We start from the raw sequence: 24,053 nt of genomic DNA on the forward strand, positions 1-24,053 counted from the left end.
TCCACACAGAGACTCACACGCAGAAGAGCAGCTGTATTCATAACAGCCCCAAACTAGAAACAGACCAAATGTCCATCAGCTGGCGAGTGGAGAAACAAGTGGTGATACATCCATACAATGGAATACTGCTCAGCAATAAAAAGGAATGAACCATGGGACGTCCCTGGTGGCGTAGTGGTTAAGAATCCTCCTGCCAATGCAGGGGACAGGGGTTCAATCCCTGCTCCAGGAAGATCCTACATGCCGCAGAGCAACTAAGCCCATGTGCCACAATTACTGAGTCTGTGCTCTAGAGCCCGCAAGCACAACTACTGAGCCCGTGTGCCACAACTACTGAAGCCCACATGCCTAGAGCCCTGCTCCACAACAAGAGAAGCCACCACAATGAGAAGCCTGAGCACCACAATGAAGAGTAGCCCCCGCTTGCCATGACTACAGAAAGCCTGTGTACAGCAATGAAGACCCAATGCAGCCAATTAATTAATTAATTTTAGAAAAGAAAAGGAATGAATCAGGCACATACAAGCAATACAACACTGGTTATATGAACCAGATTTATACAACCGATAATGAATCTCAAAAGCATTTTTGAGATGCGTGAGAGAAGCCAGATTGAAAAGGCTTCAGACTGCAGGATTCCATGTGGATGACATTCCGGACAGGGCAGAACTGTAGTTACAGAAATCAGATCAGTGGTCGCTGGACCTGGAGGTGTGGGGAGGGAACTTCTGGGCTTGATGCGAGCCTTCTATACTTGACTGTGACGCTGGTTTCCACGACTGTTTACCCTTGGCAAGCACTCAACGAATTACACACTTAAAATTGGTGAATTTTGTTGTATGTAAATTACACCACAATAAAGCGAATTAAAACAATACTAGGTTCCTTTTCCTTAACTAGAGTTCAAAGAAGTGGCCCGTGATGGCTGTGACTTGGAGAAATCTCATAACCTTGCTGTGCCTCAACTGTGCCACCTGTACCGGGGCTGCGTCACGGTCCCCTGGCTCGAAACTATAAGGATGACGTCAGAGGACGTGAGTGATTGCACAGACCTGCTCCCCGCCGCACCCCCCGCTCGTGTAAGTGAGCGACTCTACTGACCCGTAAGCTTTCAACCAGCCCAGGTCAGGGATGAGCCCGAGGACCCGGCGAGGAACTGAAACACTGAGGAGGGTGAGGGACAAAGGCCGCGGCCTGGGTGGGGTGCAGGGGGTGCGGGGAGCTCCTGGATGGGGCTGCTGGGGGCCGGGCCCAGGCTGGGGACAGCACAGAGGCGGGTGGAAAAGCCCAGCGCTTGACCATTTTGCTCAAGTGGCCAGCCTGGCTGTGGCCTCCAGGCCTCTCATTTCCTCTACTTTAACGAGGGGTCACAGAAGCACTTTCCCACAACTGCATCATCTTCCTATTCAGTCGTCCGCTTAAACACAGAGCCGAGCTGGGGCAGGACAAAGTCTCCTTTATGACACACTGTGGTTCGTTCCCACCCGTTTGAACCCTTGGGCTCTGCGACACGGAACACAAGCGCCAGCCGCTCCCTGTCACTTCCCACAGGCGCCAGGACACAGCATTCCTTTGCTGGGCTTCTGGTTAAATACCATGGTCATTATCTTTAGAAGGGAGCAAGGGACTTGGGGGTGGAGGCGGGGTGGGAGGGTGTCAAAAAGAGAGAATGGGTCCAAAGGACTTCTAGGAACTTTAAAAGGCTTGGAAATTCATGGTGCCAGTTCTTTACTATGTCTAATTTTACTTCAAAAGTTCCTCTTAGCACAATACACTTTCCAGCCAAGACAGGGTTAGTTTTGGCTCATAAATAACAAAGGCAAGAATTTCCTCAATTCTCTGAAGAGAGCTGCAATGAGGCAGAAAGTGGCCGCAGAAGAGCATCCACAGGAAACTAAGATAGCCAGAGGCAGAATCAAGTGAGCTGTCGGCGTGAAACAGAGAGAGGGTAGACAGCTAAGCTGGGCAACAAAGGAAACTGGGAACGAGACTATGGGTCCCTCGGGAAAGCCTGGTAGATGCCTCTGTTTCAGGTGACACCACGTCAGGTAAGGCCGCTATCTCCCCAAACCCTCCCTTTCTCCACCCAGTGATAAACCACTCCCTTTCCCTGAGTGCTCTCCAGGACACTCTAATTACATCCTCTTTGCCTGACACCCACAGGGCCAGCGCAGGTTCTCTAGAGTAAAGCTCAGCACAGTACACAGAGGACGTCAACACTGCTCCCTAAAGCACCAGGAGAGAACGCAAAACGAAGGAGACGCTGCAGAACAGGCAAGAGACAGCAGTGCCGGCAGGAACAGGTGCCAGAGGCGATGGGGAAGACCAGAGAGAACAATGGTTGACACGCTGGGGGACAGGGACATCGGAGGTGGAGGCGTGGCAGGTGGCAAAAGAGGTAACTGCTGCAGGGCCGGGGAGACCCAGGCAGCACCGCCCAGACAATGAGGGGAGGACCCTCGGGGAGCCACCGGATGCTCTCCACAGGAGAGCACACCAAAGCTGGGGACGCCTGGGGGCATCTGGTCAAAGGCTCGGAGATTTCCGCTCCAATGGCCTCGCCAAGACTGAAACAAGAACAGCAAGGTATCCCGAGGGAGGTGACAACGTGGTCCAAAGGCCGTGCCTTTATGGCCCAGCACTGTGTACTGTGGCCTAAATCCAACCTCCAAATGTGTCTAACTCAGGCAACCCGCAGCTGTCAGCTGACAAGGGCGGCACCCTGGTTCTGGACGACGACAACGGCCACTTACGGAGCATTTCCTACGCTAAGACTCTCCCCGATAGTTCCATCTAATTCGCACGATAACTCAAATGAGTAGCTCCTGCTATTTTCAGTTAAGGAAATGGGTGCTAAGCAGAGTTAAGTAACTTGCTCCAAATCATACTGCTGGCTAAATAACCAATGCTTGGACTTCCCAGGTGGTCCAGTGGTTAAGAATCCTCCTGCCAATGCAGGAGACATGGGTTTGAGCCATGGTCTGGGAGGATCCCACATGCTGTGGAGCAACTAAGCCTGCGTGCCACAACTACTGAGCCCATGTGCCACAACTACTGAAGCCTGAGGGCTCCAAGGGCCCAAGCTCAGCAACAAGAGAAGCCACCGCGCTGAGAAGCCCGCGCATCTCAACAAAGAGTAGCCCGTGCTCAACGCAACTAGAGAAAGCCCGTTTGCAGCAACAAAGACCCAACACAGCCAATAAATCAATAAATAAAAGAAACTGTCAATAAATAACCAATGCTTATCAAATGGTGGTCAGGTGGACAGATGGATGGATGACTGAATGGCCAGATGCACAAAGGAAAGGCCAAGCTGACAGACAGCTCCTCCTGTAGCTAGACTTGGTCCTTCTGGGCCCATCAGAGGAAACAGGGAGAGCGGTGGGTACACAGAGCCTGTGAACAGGATGGCATCCAAAAACACGTCTGACAGCCCTATTTTAATGAAAGTAGAGGAAAAATAAAAACACCAACTCTCTATGTGACAGAGAAAGAGTCCCTCCCTGTCGTTAAAATTTCAAATCATCAAGAAAAGCTCCAGTGCCCCTGCCGCCCATCCCCGGGTCTGAAGGGTTTTCTTCTGAGTATTTGTAGAGTCAAAGTTTTCAGTGAGAGGAGACACAGGACACAGCAGAGATCACATCGGAGCAGGAGAGGTGCCGCACAAAGGCCCTTCCTTTGTGTCTAACTCTGCTTTGTTTAAAGCAAGATCAGATTCAGCATCTGCACTTTTACTCGCTGCCTGACAAAAACCAGATGCCAAATGCCTGCCAGCACTGTGTCGGGGCCCTTGCCCTTAGGAAAACAACTTGAGTCAGCCAGGCCAAATGCACATGGCACTGAACAAAGCGCACCCGTGCTCCAAGGGCTGGGCTCTGCACTCTTGAGCCTTTAAGAAAAGGCACATTTGGAATCTTTTCAGACTAGGAAGGGTGAAAGAGATGGGCTTCATACCTCATTCTTAGTCTAGTCTGGAGGTCTGGAAGTTCCACCTTTAGCCAGATGACTGAGATACTCAAGCTGGTCACCAGCGGATACCAGTTACCAAAACATCCCCCTCTGTAAGCTACTGACATTCTGGTGACTGGGAGAGAGCAGCCATCTCGCTGGCTTGGCTCACGGACAAGGATCCCCCTCCCTGGAAAGCCAAAGGGCCCTGGCGGTGGGGAAAGGGGGGAGAAGTAAACTCACTCTCCAAAAATACCAAGCCCGGAGAGAGAATAAAAGTCAGCCAGCAAGCTCCAGCCCCTTCAACACAGATCTCTGAGCAAAGCAAGCCAGAAGTAGGCGGAAAAGTGTAACCCGAAGACGACTTATCACCTGGATCACACAAAGAGCAGTCAGCAGTGCCACCCTGTTCCAGCTCCAGACCTGGCTTCCACAAGGATTCCGCGGCTACAGGTGGAGCAATGCAAGTCTGGAGCTGGAAGCACAGCCCTCCTCCCCTTGTGGCCACACCCCCAGCCCCTGGCCCCTGGCCGCAAGGATGCTGTGGCATGGGAGGGAAAAATGAAGGAATATAGGCTCTTAGCTGCCTCAGCCAGGAAAGGTCACCTGCCACTTCTTCACACATTTCATTGGCCCACATCAGTCGCACAGCCTCAACAGATCTGCAAAAATTTGGAAGAGTGGGTGCATATCTGGTGAGCTGCTGTCTCTGCCACATCATCTCACATCCCGACCTCTCATTCCCAAGGTCAAACCCCTATCTTCAAATGAATTTAAGCTCTAATTCATTACTCAGAGCTTGCATCATTACCTCAAAACCCCAGTGGCAAAAAACAGACAGCATCTTCCTAAATGCGGTCCCCTCTTCCACATTTCCATGTTATGTCAAGTCATCACACTCCACCTCTTACAGTCATCTTCTACATGCAAGATTCAATCATCCCTTCATTCAATCCTGCCTTCTTTTAACAGTTATTTTCCTTCACAATTTTCTTTTGATTTTCCCCCATTTCCTACTGCTTTCAACTCAGATCTCACCACCAACTGAATTATCCCAGGAGCTTAAACTGGTCACTCAACTTTTATTTTCTTTCCTTCCCATCGACCTGGTACACGGCTGCCTAATCCTCCCTTCCAAGGTCCACTTTCTTACTTTCTCCCCTGCTCAGGGCCCACAATCCTCCCCACTGTATAAATCAAGGGTCACCTTCTAAGCCTACAATTTGCAGTGCTCTAGAATCTGCCTGTGGAATTAGGCAGGACATAATCTCCCTGTTCCCTGCCACAGCCATATCCACTCCCATCTCCACAGGTCTGTTCATGCCACCCGCTCCCGCTCTTCCTACGCAAATCCTGATCCTACCTCAGGATCCACTCCAAATACGATCTCCTCACCAACAGATTTAACCTCTCTCCCTTCTGGTTTACCACTGGGCTAAGCACTGGCTCTAAACAGTGTGCCTTCTGATGAGAATCTACATTGTACTGTTTTATAAGAATAAATCCTATTTCTTGCACCCTTGAGGGAGTGCCTCGTATAGATTGCCCTTCAACTGTAAGTAGTGGAAAACATCAATTCTGTTACCCGAAAAACTGGGTTTGCCTCTTGGTGGGCATTGAGCCAAGAAAGACACAATCAAGCCAAAGATCAGAAGGAAAGATTTATTACTTGCAGCAACTAAAGAGAACACTGGGGGACTTTCCCAAAGCAGTGTCACCCCAAACAGCAAAATTAGGATAGTTTTAAGCTCAGGGTACATGCATATTCGTGGGCTTGGGTGGTTGTGAGTCTAAGCTTTCGTTGACTGAAGTCAGGAGGGTCAGAAAAGGTCAACATTATCATCCCTTAGGTTCCAGTTGATCTGGTGGTTGAGCACTTCAGGCTAATCTTTACCACTGAAAGAGAACTGGGAATCTTTACAACTGATATACTATCTTTGCTACTTCTCTTGCCTGGTAACAGTTCTTGCATTCTTTTGTTCCCTTAATATCATTCACTACTGAGACCTGTTCAAGGACAAGCACTGTGCTCCGATCCCAAAGTAACTTAGGCCCCAAATGGCTTCTCTTATGTCAAGAAAGCCATGCCTGCTTCTCTTTCTCTGGAGACCCCCTACTCTATGGGCTTACCGTTCCTCTGGCCGAAACAGCGACGACAGAAAGTATGAAGTCAGCCTGTTCAGTCTTCAGCGCCTCTGTCAACAAGGACCCTGGTTCTTCCCATCTTTTCCCCTCTGGCAACCTCAACAGATTTGCTTTCCCCATGGTGACAAAACGGCTGCCTCATGTCCAAGAATCTAGTAGAAAGAGCTGTCCCTTCTGTCTCCTTTCAAGAGAGATGATGTCTTTCCCAGAATCTACTCCCCGCCCTCGCCAGCGTACTTCTCTTATCTCACTGGCCAAAACGACGTCCCACACCCATACCTAGACTATGGGCCTCCACGACTGGCCTCAATCAATCAGCTTTTACCCTGGAGCTGGAAGCAGAGTCACCTTTCCTTGGGCGGTGGGGGTAGGTGTGACATTCAAACCAAATCAGGGCTCTGCCAACAAGAAATGAAAAAAAAAATAGCTGTTGCGTAGGTTACCAACAGTGTCTGCCACAGGCAGGGCCCGGCGTCACGCATCTTTGTGTTTTCCCTCCCTCACCACCCCCATCCTGTGCTGGCACACACGGATGCTCAACAAATAGTGGTGGGACGGAGCCGAACTAGGAATTATCCTGGGGGTGTGAGAAAACAGTGAGCATTACGACAGAGCGGCACAATTGGACATTTGTGGATAGAAACTGGAAAGAGCTCCATGAAATCCAAACAGATGCAAAAAAAAGTACTTAGCAGAGGAGGCTGGGAAGCTCTGGTCCAAACCCTAGGTTGGGCCTGACTCCCAGTTCCACAGCCAGGGAGTGGGCCCCAGGCCAGAGTGCTGGGCCTCTCCCAGCAGGGCCCAGCTGGGCCTTCTCCTCAGTTCAACCCTTGCCTCCGCTGGGCCAGGGGTCTTCCATCCAGCCCACAGCCGGTCAGACACAAAGGAGGCTCCCAGTGAGGCCTGCCAGCTCCTAGCCGGTCCCTGCACATCGTGGCACCACAAATTTGTGGACCGTGAATGCCTGAGCACAGGCGGTCTGGGCCGTGAAAACAAGTGCTCCCTTCACTCAGGATCAGAGACGGCTCCTTCGGCCGGGCTCATACGTCTCTCCACCCTCTTTCCTCTTCAGGCCACCCTGCTCCTATCCCTGCCTTCCAGCTCGGCTTTCCAGCCCACTCTCCCAGATTCTTCGGGCTAGGACAGCACTCCAGACCCCGAGGCACGTGCATCCACCCTTGGCTGGAAAATGCACCAAGAACTGCATAGAAAACATACTCAACACAAGGCTCTGAGGTCTCATAGATGCCCTACATCTATATCACAGGTCCATGAGTTTCCAGCTATTGGAAGTTTTGGAGCTCCTTTTCAAATACTGTAGCTGGGATTTCACTGGCTAAAGAACACTGTGTTAAAGCCACTCTAGGAACTCATCAATTATGACACGTATTCAACATTCAATACACACAGACGGAGCAATATGAGGTTGAACTGCATGACGCTGCTGATACCTGACCATTCTGACTTACAAACTGTGGGACAGCAACGTCACACAGTTCAACCTCATAGGTACTCTATGCCAGGCGATGGGCTTGGGACACCGTGACCAACCACACAGCCATACTCCCTGTCCTGATGGAACTGACAGTCTCGTGCATTAAACCATTAACTAAAACGTCACCTCGGTTTTTATACAAAAGAAAAAAAAAGGGAATACACAGTTTGGCTGCACTATGATAATTAATTGTAGTGTTTTTATGTGTTTACTGCTTGACTTCTCTGCTCGCCTATAAACCACACGAGGAGGGCTGTGTCTCCCCATGTAACACACAGCCACACATGTAGCAGAACGCGCTGGGTGTCTGCTAAACGTATTAATCCACGTTACAGCAGACAAGTGCAGGTACTGTGGAAGCACTTGGCAAAGGGACCTAACTCATTTGGGGACGTAAGTGTCAGGGACTTCACCAACTTGGAATTTCTGATATTGTTGACAAGGCTGAATTAGGTCCTCGAAAAAGAGGTCCACACATAAACTGCCAGGAGCATGTGTACCTGGGGTTTCATGGGGACGATTTAAAATACTTAAGAGAGCAAATTGTTTACAAGCACAATCTAGCATTTCGGAAACGCCATTTACATAAACAATTGGTACTTAATTGCAAATCATTCTTATTTCTCTCCTAAAGCAGGATCCCCCAAGGATCTTTATTAGGTGTTCTATCAGCCTAGTTTGAGTTACAGTATTTACTTAAAAGTACTAACAGTGAAGTCCTTGAGAAATATTTGGTACCTCAGACATTTTTCTAATTCAAACTAATCTTCCTCATTCGTCTGTGTTGTTAGGGGTTTTACCATCCTATTAAGAGAAAGTATCAAAGGCTGCCCTTAAGAGTAATATTCACCAAATTCTTTTGCAGGACACTTCTGGTAGTGAGAACCACAGCTAACATCAGAAAGTGGATGGGGGAAAAAAACGACAATTTGAAGAACAGCTGTAATCCAATTCAGTCTAATACGTGACACCTATATGAAGTCACATTCGAATTCTAAGCACAGCACATGAAAACTTTAGACCTCGCAGCCCTGACTTTTTGATCGACCTGATGTAATTTAATAAAAAATGTCGGTGAACACCACTAACCAGCAGCCATTCTATCTATTTTGCAGCATTTCCATGAGAGCCAGCCCTGGACATGCTGCATAGCCATCAATGAGCTTGGGCAGTATCTTCACGTGGGTCCAGCCTGTCATTGTTCGCTGTACCAGCACAGAGATTTGGTAAAACACTGGTTACATTCATGGAATGTCTTGAACTCTCTTGACACAGCAAACAATCAGCAGGCCTTGTCCCCATGCCAAAGGCAAACAAAAACCTGTCGCCAGCAGGGAGGACACCCGGTCTCTCTGAAGGATGCCAAAGTGCCTGTCCTGCCTCCTTTGCAGAACCTCGCCAATCTCTGGGATGCAGGCAGGATGATCGGGGCTAGCGTAGATTATGCTCTGAATGTCTTAAGAGATTAGTTACTTAAAATCCTCCACATGACTTCAGTCACTCCCCGTTACAGATGACAGAGGAAAAGCCTACTTGATTAAAGCTGAAAGTCTACACATTTGAAAAAGGGAAAATATGCAGAAGAAAACAAGCGTCAGGTCACCGATGGGCAGAACACCAGCTCCAGGACATCAGGGGCTGCTGAATAAATTATGACAAGGAAGCACATACATTAACCATAGATTCGCCATAAATACCTCACCCTCCCGGCTCTCACAGTTACTTACTTTCCCCCAAAGCATAGATTGAATCTGGCCTTGTCCTCAAATGTGGCCTGGCTCTCCCTAGATTCCAAACATGGGAAATTACAGCTCTTCTGTGGTGGGGCAAGAGTGGGAAGGCAAATGTTTGTGTTGTGTAACGTCTTAACTAAAACAAAGACGACGTACCCAGAGCCTCCTTCTCTTCTGCTGGGAGAGTTTTCCAGGCCTCCTTCCACTCTCTCCCAGGCAATCGCATCAGTCTTTTCCTCACCTCCAGAATAATTCCCCTTTTTAAAATAAGGGGATTATGCATAAAATCTGCAAAGTCTTCTAAAATAAATTCAAATCTAGAGACACATTTGTTTTTGATCTGCTTTCAACCTTCTTAGAAATCCATCCTTGAGGGGGGCATGGATGGACCTGGATTCGGGTAAGAGTGTGAGAGAGAAGGGGGCTATGGATGCTGCTCTTCCCAGAGGCGCAGGGACATCCAGCTGAAAGTCATCCCCATCCTGAAGGAGGGAAGGAGAAAGGCCTGGGCTGGTGCTCTGAATGCAAGCTTGCTTTTTTGTAATGCAATACCAGCAGACAGATTGCAAAACTCTTCAGCAAGCTATCCTACTGTACTGAAACATCAGAAGACATTAAGAAGCTGCTCAGCAAATCATCTCTAAACAGTGTCACGGAGGGCTGTCTAGCTTGGGGGCGAGCCAAGAACAAATCTATCTGCACAATCACTCCCCTAATGAACTAACAGACGTGTCCATCTGTGAAGCAGAATCCCCAACAGACCATCCACCTCCAAACCAACACAAAACCACCGCGGAACAAAACCACTGAGGAAAACCAGAAAGGCCTCTGAGAAGGGCTGCTCGTGGAGAGAAGGCTGGCCCTGCGCACAGACACCCAGGAGCAGCACTGCCTGCTCTGGGACTCAAGCCATCGCCACCAGGCACAGCTCACAACCTGCCTGGGACCTGCAGACTTAGGGCATGCGGGGGAGCGAGGAGAAACGCCAGGGACAAGGGAGAGAAGCGCAGATCAGTGCTTCTCAGGGTTCACCCCAGGTCAAGGGAGGGCCCCTGGGAAGGTGCAGACCTGGAAGAGTCCGTCCGTCCCCTCCCCCCACCTCCCCCACTAAGCTGACCCAGCAGCTTCCGGAAAACAGCAGTGGTGAGAGGCCGGGGCTCCAGAAAGGAGTCAGGGGAGGCCCCAGGTAAGGGCAACCAAGCTTACTGACCACCACATGTCCAACACCAGGGTCCTCAGGAGAAAGCTTGGTATGGATACTGTCTCCTATCTGATGGGAAAGTATGTGACTGTGCTAGTTCTTTTGTTCTGACTTCCTAGAAACTCAGAGCTAAGTATGCAATTCCCAATTCCAATATAATATCCCAGGCAGTCAATAAGGCACTCCACATATCCACGACTCAGGATATTTGCGTATCTTCAAAGCAGAGAATGTGCCCTTAACTCTCCCCACCCCCAATCTCCCGCCATCATTGGTACGCATCTCTTACTCCTAAAGGGCCCTTCACCGGGCCTGCCCAGGGCATGTGTAATTAATTCACGGCTGCTCAAGAAGAGCGGAGAACAAAACGAGAAGAAAAGATTTAAGAACTAGTAAGCAAAAAAGACAACCTTAAGGATAGAGTGTTTTAATCAATCTTTCTATTTATTAAAGATTAAAAATACATATCAGGTGACTACTTAAAATGTTCATCATGATTTTAGCTTTCAGTTCTTGGTATTTGAGATAACAGAACAATGAGCACTTGTAGCAGGTACTCAAATATTTGTTGAAGGAACAGATGAAAGTCTTTTCAGGAAAGCACTGTAAGGCGATTCAAACGCAACTGTGGTCTCTGGATGGGCGGTAGCAGGTCAAACCCTGACGTTTAAGAAGGGCTGGCTGGGATATGTGAATCCAACAACCATCCCTCCAAAATAGCGGCTATTTTAAAAATCAGGTCTAAAGGTGAACCATCCAAGAAACCTGCTTTTGCTCCCGGGATTTTAAAGAAAGTCATACCAGTGAACCTGAGAAGTAACCCAACACTTTGAAATGATAATCTTTTTTACAGCAATAGCTGCTCCTGCAGGGCTAAAGAAAAATTTCTCTTCCTTTGGGTTAAGGTCTTGAATGTCTGGTAGCCAGCAACCTTAAAGGTGACTCCAGTCCAGTTCACTCTAAATGGAAGAATCATTTGGGAGTTGAAAATGCAGGAAAACGTCTCCATTGTTTACTAGTCTCTGAACAAATAAGAACAGTTGACTGAATTGGACACAAAATCCAGTACTTACAATTGTCCTCTTAACAAGTTTTAAATAGGCTTTTGTGAATTCAAGATTATAACTAAGACAGTCAATAAAATACATGTGCTTAATTTGTTAAATGTATGTGTTTCTAGAGGAAATATTCGGAATAAATAATTATTTCTCTTAAGTACATTAAAACTTAAGGGTAGTGTTTTTATTATGACTTTTGCTCTTGATACAGCAAGGCAAAATGATTCCGTTACATAGCTATTGAATAAGGCTCACTACTCCCCAATGATTTCAGCAATTACAGCTTCTACTAGCTATAAAATAACCAAATCAGTTCTGACATGGCCATAAAATTAAGACTGAAAAAATAGTGGAATTAATCACCTCTTTAAAATCAAGTTGTTGAACAATATGTTCTGTATGAGTCCATTTATGTCAAAACAATCTACATTTGTGTGGGTATATGAATAGAAATTATACAAAAAAATCCTGGGAGAAAATAGTGTATCGAACTGTAAAGAATATATTTCAGACTCAACAAGGGGCACAGGGCAGAGATAGGAACTTTCACTTTTTACTTTCTGTCTGTACTATTTGGACTTTAACAACAGAATTATATTCACATGTCACTCTATCCAAAAATTAAAAGTCAAAGAAATAAAGCAAGCAAATATAAGCTGTCTTATGAAACTGCAACCAAGAGCTCATCACCTTTCTTTTATATAACATTTTACCCTGAAGCACTTTGTTGTTTTAAATTACGACTTAAACCTTCCGTGAAAATCAAGATTTCCTTCCTGATGGGGATGTTATGTTGTGAAATTTCATTCTCTGAAAGTCCTTAGAAGAAGGGGGTGGAGTGGGGGGGCGGGGGGGGAGGCTGCACCTGGCCAGGACAGGGAAGGTGTCGTTTGCCCTGCAGCAACGGATAGTTACTCACACACAGGTCTCCTGTTCCTCCTCCTCCTAAAAGCTCTTCCTAGCAAAGTCAAATCAAGGTTGCCAATGCAACCAATTGATGGGCAAACACCTCCTAGCTACGTTACCCAAGCTCCTTACCACTCTCAAAGTAACACTTGGGGCAGAGAAGCTGGCCACCTTACGGGTTTCAAAAACACCTAACCATGATACCACTTCCTCTAAGCTGCAGACACAGGGCTAAGGTACCGAACGGGTCCAGGCTATATGTGTCCTTCGGTCACCAGCAACCCAGAGCACCAGACTAATGTTGCTTTAAAACTGGACTACTGGGACTTCCCTGGTGGTGCACTGGTTAAGAATCCACCTGCCAATGCAGGGGACACAGGTTCAAGCCCTGGTCTGGGAAGATCCCACATGCCGTGGAGCAACTAAGCCCATGCGCCACAACTACTGAGCCTGCTCTCCACAACTACTGAAGCCCAAGCACCTAGAGCCCATGCTCTGCAACAAGAGAAGCCACCGCAATGAGAAGCCCTCGCTCGCCACAAGTAGAGAAAGCCCACGCATAGCAACGAAGACCCAATGTGGCCAAAAATAATTTAAAAATTAAAAGAAACAAAAAACTGGACTACTGTACCAAATGTGAGGGATCACACTGGTTATCATGCAGAAAAAAAGATTAATACTACTTAAAAAATGCTGCCTGTCTGGGAAACATAAGATTTCATATTTATGGGGCTCTTGGGGGAAGGGGAGTTAATAACAGGGGTCCCTGAGAAGGAAGTAGGCAGCCCATCTCATGACATGGCTCCGTTACCAACATAACACAAGCAGGATCCAGTGCCCAGCTGAGAGCTGAGAAGGTGTTTGCAGAGGTCGCCACGGAAAAGGAGGAACAGACCGTACCCCAGGGTAGCGGGAAATGGGTGTTACAAACAAAAACAGAATCAAATACATGAAATACCAACTTAAGGCAATCCTGAACATACTCCACTATATCAAAGAATCATAATGGGAAAGAACACAAAGCTGGTATCAGATTTCTTCCCTCTATTTTAATAAAGGGAAGGTCTGGGGACCTGTAAGTTGATGGGAAGAGGTCCCCACGAGAAGACTGGACGTCAGTCTCTTTGAGTTCACAGTGTTGTTAGAATGTCTTTGCTCTGATGATGTTCTGATGGACACACAAAAGCTCTTCCTTCGGTACAGAAACAGGTCCCCTTAACTTACTCTGGACCCTCCACCTCCCGTAATGCTCCCTAACCTCCCTGCCACTTCTCCCAGTGTTCCTCCAGGACAACCACCTCCAGCTCTCTGGTAACTGCCATCTGTCTGTGACCCAAATATCTAGACCTCACACCAACCAATTGCTCCAGTTCTTCCCACCAGCACCTTTAGGGTCCAGGCTCACTCATGCTCAGGCTTCTCCACCCCTTTAGAAGTTTTCTTAAAGCAGCCCCTTGTGTCCTGGTGTCCTCCATCCTACAATTCTGCCAGGACCTCACTCTCCTATTACTTAAAAAAAGGCCTACAATTCCAGCCCATCCAGAAAGCCCTTCCAGATCAACCACTCGAGAGCTACTCTAGCTGCATCCCTTTCCTGGACAAAGCATTCCCTTCACTCCTTCTGCTAAGCTGAAAGCAAGAACAAACTTGCCTCACCGCTCCGTCCCCAACAGACAACCATCCTTGGAGAGCACGTGGTATATCACTGTCTCCTTGTCCACTTGCAAAGTGATTTTACCACTCATTTTACCCCGGGCTTTAGATTATCATCTCCTAGAGGGCAGGAACATGGCTGTGTTGCAGTAAAGCCTGGATCACCTGGACGAAGGGAAATAGGGTATTCGGGTGAATTTCATTAGAGGTTTAATAAAGAGTTGGGCAGAAACTTTGCTTCAACTCGCATTACCATAAAGCCTATTATGAAGCTTTTTAAGGTACATCTGACCACTTCCCAGCCTAAGTAGAGTTAATATAATTTAATCTTTGAGTCAGAATCTTTCAGTGCCCCCGGGCTCATCATTCTCTTCTGTACTATAATTATAGATGCGGAAGATGTAGACACTGGGCTGACAGGGGCCTGGAAGCCAATTTCTAGAATCAATCCCTGCTACTATATCCTGTGATTTTTCACCTTCCTGAAAGTGGAGCTAAAAAAATAAAAACAAAATCCCACTTCCCTGGGATTCCAGTTAAGGGAGGTCCACTGCCATGGTCTTTGTTAAGTGCCTGCCACTGTGGCCCACAATTAGTCACTTAATAAAAGGGTCTTGATGAGGGAATTTGGCAACATGTGATTTCCTACAAATATAAGCTTGATTTTGATGCAACCACTCATTTCTTTGAAAATCAGGGGCATTCACACACAGGTGTCCTAAATTTCCTTAAATTAAAATCCAACCCTTAACAAGGAAGAGCTGTGCTCACGTTGAAGCAGCAAAGAAGCAGGTGTCCAATCACGGTGAATGAGGAACTCCTAAAGGAACCTACAAATGATAATCAAGGAGCCATAATTCAGGATGCACAAGGCCAGGGACCATAGGAGGCCAGTAACTGGAGCCACTTCATCCAGCTACCAGGCCAGGGCTCAGTGGAAGTGGTCTGCCTGGGCTCCAGCAACCCAGTCTAAGCCCAAATCCCAAACTCATTACAATGCGAACTAATTCTCTACGTCTGGCATTACCCGACATGAACTGGTCCCTAAAACCACTGACAGTCATTTCTTCAATCCCTAAAGGGCCACTCGGCCATCACTGTCACTGCTGACTCCTCTGCATTAGCAGGACTCTACTGGGAAGAGAATGCCCTCCCCATTCAAAGCCCACCCATATATGAAAGCCCAGCCTGAGTCCTCTTCCATGGGGTCTTTCCCAACAACCACTGACTACACTGACCTTTACTTTGAACTTCACAAGGGTCTGTGGACAGAACTCAGGAGGTATGTGAACTTGAATGGGAAAAAAAATTACATCCTTATTTTCACTAACCTCTAAGTGAATGTTAACTGTTCCTTAATTATGAATGTAGGCAAGCATCACGGTAACGTTTCCAGGACCTGTGACTGTCACAATACAAATCACACATACTTTTCATATCACATCACAGTGGATGTAGATACCTCAAAATATCATTGTCACCCTTCACTACACCAAAATTACATAATTGTCAGGTCTGCTGTTAGATCTTGTTATTTAATGTGTTATTAAAGATTCATACTGCTATATAGTAAAATTTTTTACATATTTTGATGCTGGTATTTCAATATAATTGATTTTCTCTGTTTTCCTCTGCTTTTATTTACTCATTTGAGAATGTTATCCTAGGAAGGGGTCCATAGGCTTCACCAGACAGCCAAAAGGATCCATGGCACATAAAAGGCTAAGAACCCCTTGTTTGGTGGAGTAAAAGCACAAGCTCTATAACCATCCAAAGCTGGATTCGAATCTAAGCTCTGCCAATGTCCAGCTCTTTCCCTTTGAGCAAAATGATTTAAACTCTCTGAGCCTTGAATTTCCTCATCTTGATCGAGGGAGCCAATATGGAAACAACGCCTACCCTATGAAACCATTCATTCACCAAAAAATCAAGTGAACACCTACTTTGTGCCAGGCACACGGTTGAGTTCCGGGGCTACAGTAATGAACATGGCAGAGACGGTCCCTAAGCTCTTCATACAGAAGGTCATGCTATATAAAGTGTTCGGCAGTGACCGGCACATAAGCATTCTATAAACACTACAGTACTGCAGCTGAAACCACAACATCGAGTGTCCAATTACATGCTGATTTGTGTTGCTTCCTTTGTAACAACTGCAGGTTCACCTAGCTCATGTCTTCCCAATAAGGCTTCTTAGAGGCCAGGGTCGGGGCCTCATACTCAGAGGGACAACTTGTTAGATGAAAGAACACAGGATTTGAACCAAATGCTCCTGGTTTCAAAACCCTGTTCTGCCACTTCCTAGCTTTGTAACTGTGCCAGAGACCAGCAGCTGTCCCCTCAAAATCTGCTCTCTCCTTCCCCTACAATAAAAAAAAAAAAAAAACCCAGCTTTTGGCTGGACATTTAGAATTAAGGATATTTCCCAGCCTCCCTTGCAGGAAAGTATGGTTATGTGATCAAGTTCTAATCAATGGGGATATAAGCAGAAATGATGGGTACACTTCCAGGAAGTGCCCTTAAATTAAGAGGGCGTGCCCTTCACCAACCCTTTTCCTCCTTCCTGATGTTGGGGCTAGCACAGCCATCTTGGACCATGAGATGATCTTGGGAATGGAGGCATGCACTTGGAACAAGATAGAAAGGTCCCTACCCTTGTGGAGCACCATTTCAAGCTGGTACAATTATCTACCTCAGGCAAGTTCCTTAACCTCCCTGGACCTCAATATCACCACCTACAAAAGGATGATAATATAAGGTATTTACCTGGCAAGATTGTTTGAGGACTTAAAGACACAGGACTTGCTTCACTGTAAGGTCTAGGGTTAGGAGAGTTCTCTTTTTGTTTATTTTTTATTTCTACCACTTTATTATTTTTTTTAAGTGTACAATTTGGTTTTTTTTTTTCTTATTAGTAATGTATATATGGAAATCCCAATCTCCCAATTCATCACCCCCCTCTTCCCCACTTGGTGTCCATATGTTTGTCCTAGGAGAGTTCTCTTGCTGCAGTGACAAATGTAGGGGATTGGGACATCTTAACACAGCTCTGGGTGCCCGGGGGGGAGCTCAATGATTCACACCGTTGCAAGTCACCTTAGCTAGCCTAGTCCTGACAAGAAGTCCCTTCTCTGGCCCCCTCATCAAATGGTCCCCAGAAAAGGAAAGGGCACCGCCTCTGGGACAATTGTTGGGACAGTGGTGTTTGTTCTTCCTTTAATCACGATCCCCACCCACTTTCTGCAGAACCCTTCCCCCGACTGCCCCAAGCCATGTGGCTGCTCTCCACTGCCTCCCCCTTCTCTGCTTTTGATCACCCCAGTCCTGCCTTTGAGCTCACTCCCACCAGAACATCAAAGTTCCTTTCAATCTCTTTTGGAAGCACCCTCTGGCCTCTCCCCTAAGAAGCCTTCCTAACTAACTGGGAAGGTAGTGATCACTTCCTCAGTCCCCTCCTATTCAAACAAGAGGCTTTTCAAACTTGACGAATGAAACTCTCTCCCACTGGAGAAGAACACAAATGACCATCAGCCAGCTACAAGGTCTCTGTGTTGATCCAGGGACGCCCCAATCCCTTACATTTTTCATTGCTAACACTTTCAAAGCTATTTCCTCCTGTTTGCGACATCAGCACTGGTCTGGAAGGCATAACTCTTCATGGTTATGCAAAATCGAAATTTGCTTTCTGTGCCTAAAGCTTATAGCCATCTTTCCTGATTAGTCCCATCCTGCTCTTGCAGACACAAATCCTATTCTGTCTCCCCCACACTGTTGTCACCTTTCCATGTCTCTGTCACTCACACAGGCTGCCCCCAGGCACAGGCACAGCCACAACCACCCACTCCTTTCCTCATTCCCACTTTCACACTCAAGCCACATCCCTACCAGCCCCTATTCTCTCTCACCTTCTGACCCCTGGCTCCATCCGTTCTGGGTAGTGGAGACTTTTCTATCCTCATGGCTCAACCAGGCCCATGGTTAAGATGGCTTTAGAACTGGAGTATGGGTGGCCATGGCAGCCAATGGTTCCCTAGTCGAGTAGGACACCCAGCGCAGCAACAGGAAGAAACAAGACACAGTGGTCAAGAGGGCAGGAATCGGTACCCAGGCAGGCAGAAAAGGAGGAACCTGATCCAAATCCTAGACATCGGCAAAGGAAGGGAGCGGAACCCATGGCTCTGATGACGTCGAGGGAGTCACAGACATCTCAGATTTACTCCGTGTACCCCTCACATATTGCCACAGGGTTTTCTAGCTCAAATTGCCACTCTGGGGGGTGGCAGCACCTGAATCAGTCTCACTTTGCAGAGCACTTAACCTCATCCTACTTTTTACAAACAAAATTTTATTCCGAGTGTGTGACCTACCTGGACACAACACCTTGAGAGTCTTTGCTATTTTCAATTCACGTTACACATGAATTTTCATGACACAGCAAGAATGCTGACACATGAATCAGACCACGCCAGATGGCAAGCGGGAAATAAGACCCCAACCTGGGTTTTGTTCCCTCCACAAAGACCTCCTGGTCTCCAAGGTTATCAAAGTCCTCCTCCCTGCCATGCTGCCAGTCATTGAGCAATGAGAAAAAGTGAGATTTCACCAGAGCGGATCAAGAAACCAGGTATGTCCACAGTTCTAAACCTCCCCTCTCTCACCCAGGTGTGGTCTTCTGTCACCGTTCCCCTTCAACACCACCCTGACACTCATTTTCCTCCATGGCACCTGTTTACACTTGAGGCTGGGAGTGGAGGAAAGATATTAGCACCCAGTGCCAGGGCTCCACTCCACAGAGTGGCCCAGAGGGGGAACAGCAGGGGCACCAGCCGGGCAAGACTTATATTTCTGGAGCAGCCAGGAGAACAACAAAAGGCACAAATGTCACATTTCCTTGTTTTCCCATCGGTGGTTCCTCTCCTGCCCTGGGCCCCACCCTTCCACTCAGCCCTCTTTCCTGCCTTAGCTACACCATCCACCCCACGCCCAAGCCTCCTGAAAGGCTTTCCCTGTTTGTCCTCTTGAATCCACATGAATCACTAATTACTGATTTAAACCCAGACACGAAGTGAATGAGAAATACCAGTGCAATATTTAGGATTGGTGAACAGAGAGCTACCTGTCTTCCTGACTCTGCCTGAGCATACAGGAGACAAGGAGACACTGTAACCTGACCCACAATCTGAGCAGAAGGCTGACAAAACTAGCCGCCAGACTAGATGTCCGTGTGAGTGTTGGGGAGGGGAGGGCAGAGCTGAATTCACACGCTGGTTCTCTAACTCTGAAATTGTCTAGGAGAGCTAAAACACTCATGCCTGGGTCACCTTTCCAGAGAATCTGGTTTAATTGGTCTGGGGTTGCTGCCTGGACATCAGGATTTTTTTTAAATTCCCCCAGTGATTCTAACGGGCCCCCAAGTTTGAGAACCTCTGATTGAACATACTTATGTGCTCCAGACATTTTTCAAAGCAGTCAGGACCTTTAGAACACCTTCTAGCCTTTAACTGTCAAGACAGCCCTCGGCAGTATCACCCATTTTACTGAGATTGAGATGTCAGTCTGGGTCGGGCTGAGATCTGAACTCAGGTTCTCCAACTCCAAAGTCCACCCTCTTTCCATTTTCTGTGAACTCTTGCAAAGGTGTACACAATGCATGAAAGCCATCTCCACTGCAAGCAGGTCACAAATAAGTCCCATAAATGCAAGACACTTAAGATGTGGAGAGGCAAACACCACAAGCAGCAGTGAAGACCTCTTCTGAATGCAGGGGACTGAGCTGCACCCAGCGGGCAGGGGGTGTGCTCAGGTGTGAGGTCTAAGGTGATGCAAGGAGAGAATGCAACAGATCCCGGCCAGAGAGCTTATCCTAGACCCCAGGTGTGTCCTAAGATACCGCACTTAAGATTAAGACAGCATTCAATGGCATGGAAAGCACTGTTGAATCATGCCAGGCAAAGGTGGGGGGAGGGGTGAGCTTTTCAATGGGAGGGAATCCTTAAGAGAGGTGTAAAGGGTTTGCCTCTCAGGCCAGTTTCTCCATCTTGATCTAAGCATCCTGACCTTCTGTAGGGGCACAAAACCCAATCCTAGCAGAGCACCTACCAGACACCATTCCTCCAGTCTCTCTTCCTCCCAGAACTTCCTTGGTGAGGGGACATATGACTAGACCCTCAGAACATTTTTTAGTCTACAGATCACTTAGGTAGGGAAAAGCATCCCTTCAACCCCTCTTCCTACCCATGCTTACTTCCCCCTGAAAAAAAAAAAAACCACCATCATGATCACCAAACCAACTTTCCTGAGAGTGGGAATAATGTTTCCACTTCAGATTAGGAACTGATGTATTGATGTAGACTGACAGAGACCTGAAGAGGCTGAAGCACCATGTTTATAAAATATACGAAACCAATCCACGATCCACATGTAGTCCCTAAAGCACTGGCATAGATGGGGGACCCCATCGTGAGGCCCCGGACAGACACTAAGGACAGCAAATGTTCCTTCTTAAAGACAACAAACAATGTGCCAACATTCCTCCTGGGTCAGAAATGGGGCTCTGGGTACTCCATTCCAACCTGGGACACACCGCGCTGCCTCCTGGGGTCCCCCAAAGCCGAGTGTTGATGGGAAAGAACCACAAGGAATTACAGGAACTAAGGGCAGGTTAAACTTTCACATCCATCACGCTGACAGGCAGCAGCCACTTACCCAGCACAGCCAGACAGTTCAGCACTGGGAAAAAGCACTTCATGTTGGCAGCCGAGAGGAGACACGACCCAGGGCACTTCCTCTTCTCCCAGCACTTAATCTCTCATTTCTGGCAATCCACTTATAGCTCCAGAAGACAGTCTGGGAAGCAGAACTTAACTCAGGGAATGAGCACAGGTTAAAGAGCTCAGCAGGAGGGAGTGGGGGGAGGGGGGGCGGGTGGCAAATGTTCAACTCCCCTATGCTACAGGAAGGGTCCAGAACAATTCGGAAGATGCTCCAGGCTCCTGTCACATCCTGTGTCTTGTGGTTTCCACTGGAATTGTAGACTGCGGTGAATTAATCCTCAAGGAAACAAAAAAAAAAGAGTCTGAAAAATCCTTTCATCCACTGATTATACAGAAATGTCCTTGGCTTCCCAGTGAAGGTGTCTGTAATCTCCCTCATTCGGATTCCCCAAAGGGAACAGGGCAGGTTTTGTCAAAACCTCTGACAGCCAAATCGCCCTGGCTGGCATCGACTGCTCTGGGTTTCTTCATCAGAAAGTCCGTCCCCGTGCATGATCATGGGGCTGCCACCTGCCCCAGACCTGCCTGCCATACACGAAGCAAGTTGGCGTCCGTCCAGCCCTGAAGGGATCCCACAGTGCCAGCAGATTTCTAAAACAAACATAACAGAGATTTATCAAAGGCAAGCACGGCCACCGCAACACCGAGAGGGGCTGAGCGTCGATCTGGTCCGAACACCTGGGTCCCGGTCCCGGACCAGGACGGTCAACCTTCGCGGTCTGACCTTGGCCAAGTCGCTACCTTACCCTCCGCCTCAGTTTCCCCGCCCAGAGCAGGGCAATTGTGGGAAGCCCGATTGTGCCTGCAATACTTTCACCAAATGCTTCACTCCAGGGAATTTCCTCCGCCTCCCACCGAGCCCCGGCGCCGCGGGTAGCCCCACCCTCCTCGGGGGCAAATCGGGAAGGGGCTCCGAGGCCGGGCCGCCACTCCCGGTTCCACCCCCGGCCCCCGCCCCAAACCTGGGAGCTCGGCGCGCGTCGCGTCCCAGGTGGCCCCGCTATTGTTTTACCTTCCCGGGTGCTTATTTTTCGCTGATTGGAAAAGAAAAGAGAGGGAGGGAGAAGGGAGCCCGGGGCTCCGCTTTCGCTGCCGGGGCGCGCCCGACCAGCCCGGGGAGGGGTCGCCGGCCGACCCCCGAGCCGAGCCGCCGCCGGGCCCGCCGCCGCCCCTCCCGCCGCCCTCCTGCAGGCGCCCGCTCCCCTCGCTGCCGCCCCTCCCCGCGCCGCCTGCGCGCCCACCGGATACCCACCCCGCCGCCGGCCCTCTCCCTCCGCGCGTCGGTCCGTCCGTCCGTCCGTCCCGGCGCAAGCCTCTGGGGACGCGCCGCCTCCTCCCTCGGCTCCCGCAGCGGCAGCAGCAGCCGCGCTCCGGCCCCTCCCCAGTCTCCGCCTCCTCCACCCGGCCCGCTGCACCCGGGCCCGCCGAGCGCGGGGCGAGGGCGGCGGCCTCGGCGAGAGGCACCGCCCCCGGGCCCGCCCCTTCCCCCACCCCCGGCGCCGGGCGGGGGCTCCGGGTGCGGCGGGTGGCGCCCCGCCCGCACCTGCGGGTGGCAAGGGCCACCGGAGGACCTGGGCGCAGCTGGCGTTGGGGGCCGGGCAGCGCCGAAAGTTAATCAGGGGGCTTACGCGCAGACTACCCGGCCACCGGCGGGATGCGCAGGCCCTTCCCAAAGCCCAGCGAGGACCCCGGAGCCTGGAAGAGGGCGGCCCGGGAGCGCGTCCCCTCCCTGGGAAACAAAAACAAAGCCCTTTGCAGGAGGCTTGAATCTCTTCACACAGTAGAACCCCACATTGCACTTCACTCTGAGATAGAATTTCCTAGACGTTAAGACCGAAGTGGGCTCTGGAAACAGTCTGGGTTCTAACCCCAGCTCCTCCACTTACACTCTGCGGACCTTGGCTGAGTTACTTAATAGCCCTGTGCCTCAGTTTCCCCACCTGTCATGTGAGGAAATGGCCTATGCTTAAAAGGGTTATATGAGATGTCCATGACACACTTGTAAAACACTTAGGATGGTGCCTGCTACATTTTAAGTACTCAGTAAATGTAAGCTATAATTATTTTATGAGGAACATTCATATCCAAGCAAGTGTGTTTTCATTCATTCAGTACTAGTCCAACACACACATGTACTGGGTAAGCATAGACTCAAGGTAACCAAGGTAGAATAGGACAGTCCTGCCCTCCTGGAGCTTGCAGTCTAGCAAAGAAACCATAAAACAAGTATGGCAAGGAAAGAACAGTGGGTTTTTGTTTTGTTTTAGTATTCATTATTTATTTATTTATTTATTTATTTATTTATTTATTTATTTATTTATTTATTATGTTTTGGATGCATTGGGTCTTTGTTGCTGTGCAAGGGCTTTTCTCTCTAGTTGTGGCGAGCAGGGGCTACTCTTTGTTGTGGTGTGCCCGCTTCTCAGTGCAGTGGCTTCTCTTGTTACAGAGCTCGGGCTCTATGCAGTGGCCTCAGTAGTTGTGGTGCACGGGCTTTGTTGCTCCGCGGCATGTGGAATCTTCCGGGACCAGGGATCAAACCCCTGTCCCCTGCTTTGGCAGGCGGATTCTTAACCACTGCGCTGCCAGGGAAGTCCCAAAAGAACAGTGTTGAGGAAGCACGTGGAAGGCCTCCAACCGTGTGTTGAGGGGTCAGGGCATAAGGATGAGGAGGATTTGATCAGGTCAAGTCAGGTGTCAGGAAGGCTTCTCAGAGGAAATGAAAACTAGGTAGAATCCAAAGGAGCAGAAGGAGGCACCAGGGGAAGAGAGAGGAGGGAGGGGAGGACCCGCAGGCCCTGGAATCAGCATCTTTCAAGGCCTGGAGGGGAGAGAGAGAGAGTGGCCCAGTTAGGGGATCAGAAATCTCTGCTGGGCCCAGACTAGTCTGTAAGAAAGAAGCAGCAAGAAACGAGCAGAGAAGAAGTCAGGTGTCAGAACCTGAAGGGCTGTGTATGATGTGTTAAGGGGTTTGGATTTTAGCCCAGAGCCATAGCAAAGCCCCTGCAGATTTTGAATAAGGCAGTATTGTTATCAGATGTACATTCTAGAAAGACCACTCTGGCCTAGGTGCGGAGGATGGATGGGAGGGGCGTTCTACAGGAGGCTAGACATCTCCAGACGAGAGATGATGGTGACCAG

General features: G+C 48.8%; 1 protein-coding gene across 3 annotated transcripts in view; it reads right to left on the reverse strand.

The window, feature by feature from the left end:
• IGSF3 (immunoglobulin superfamily member 3) overlaps positions 1 to 22,290 on the reverse strand; it is a 98,335-nt gene extending 76,045 nt beyond the window's left edge. For 2 of the 3 annotated variants that reach the window (XM_057720134.1, XM_057720124.1), the window contains exon 1: positions 20,845 to 21,487. In XM_057720134.1, coding sequence (XP_057576117.1) covers positions 20,845 to 20,887 — 43 coding nt within the window. In that variant the 5' untranslated portion in view covers positions 20,888 to 21,487. Of the gene's footprint in view, positions 1 to 20,844; positions 21,504 to 22,164 lie in introns of those variants that run through there. The other variant, XM_057720119.1, reaches the window with a different exon arrangement.
• Between the last annotated feature and the right edge of the window lie 1,763 nt (positions 22,291 to 24,053).

This window comes from Hippopotamus amphibius, chromosome 1 (genome assembly GCF_030028045.1).
Source record: "Hippopotamus amphibius kiboko isolate mHipAmp2 chromosome 1, mHipAmp2.hap2, whole genome shotgun sequence".
NCBI lineage: Eukaryota > Metazoa > Chordata > Mammalia > Artiodactyla > Hippopotamidae > Hippopotamus > Hippopotamus amphibius.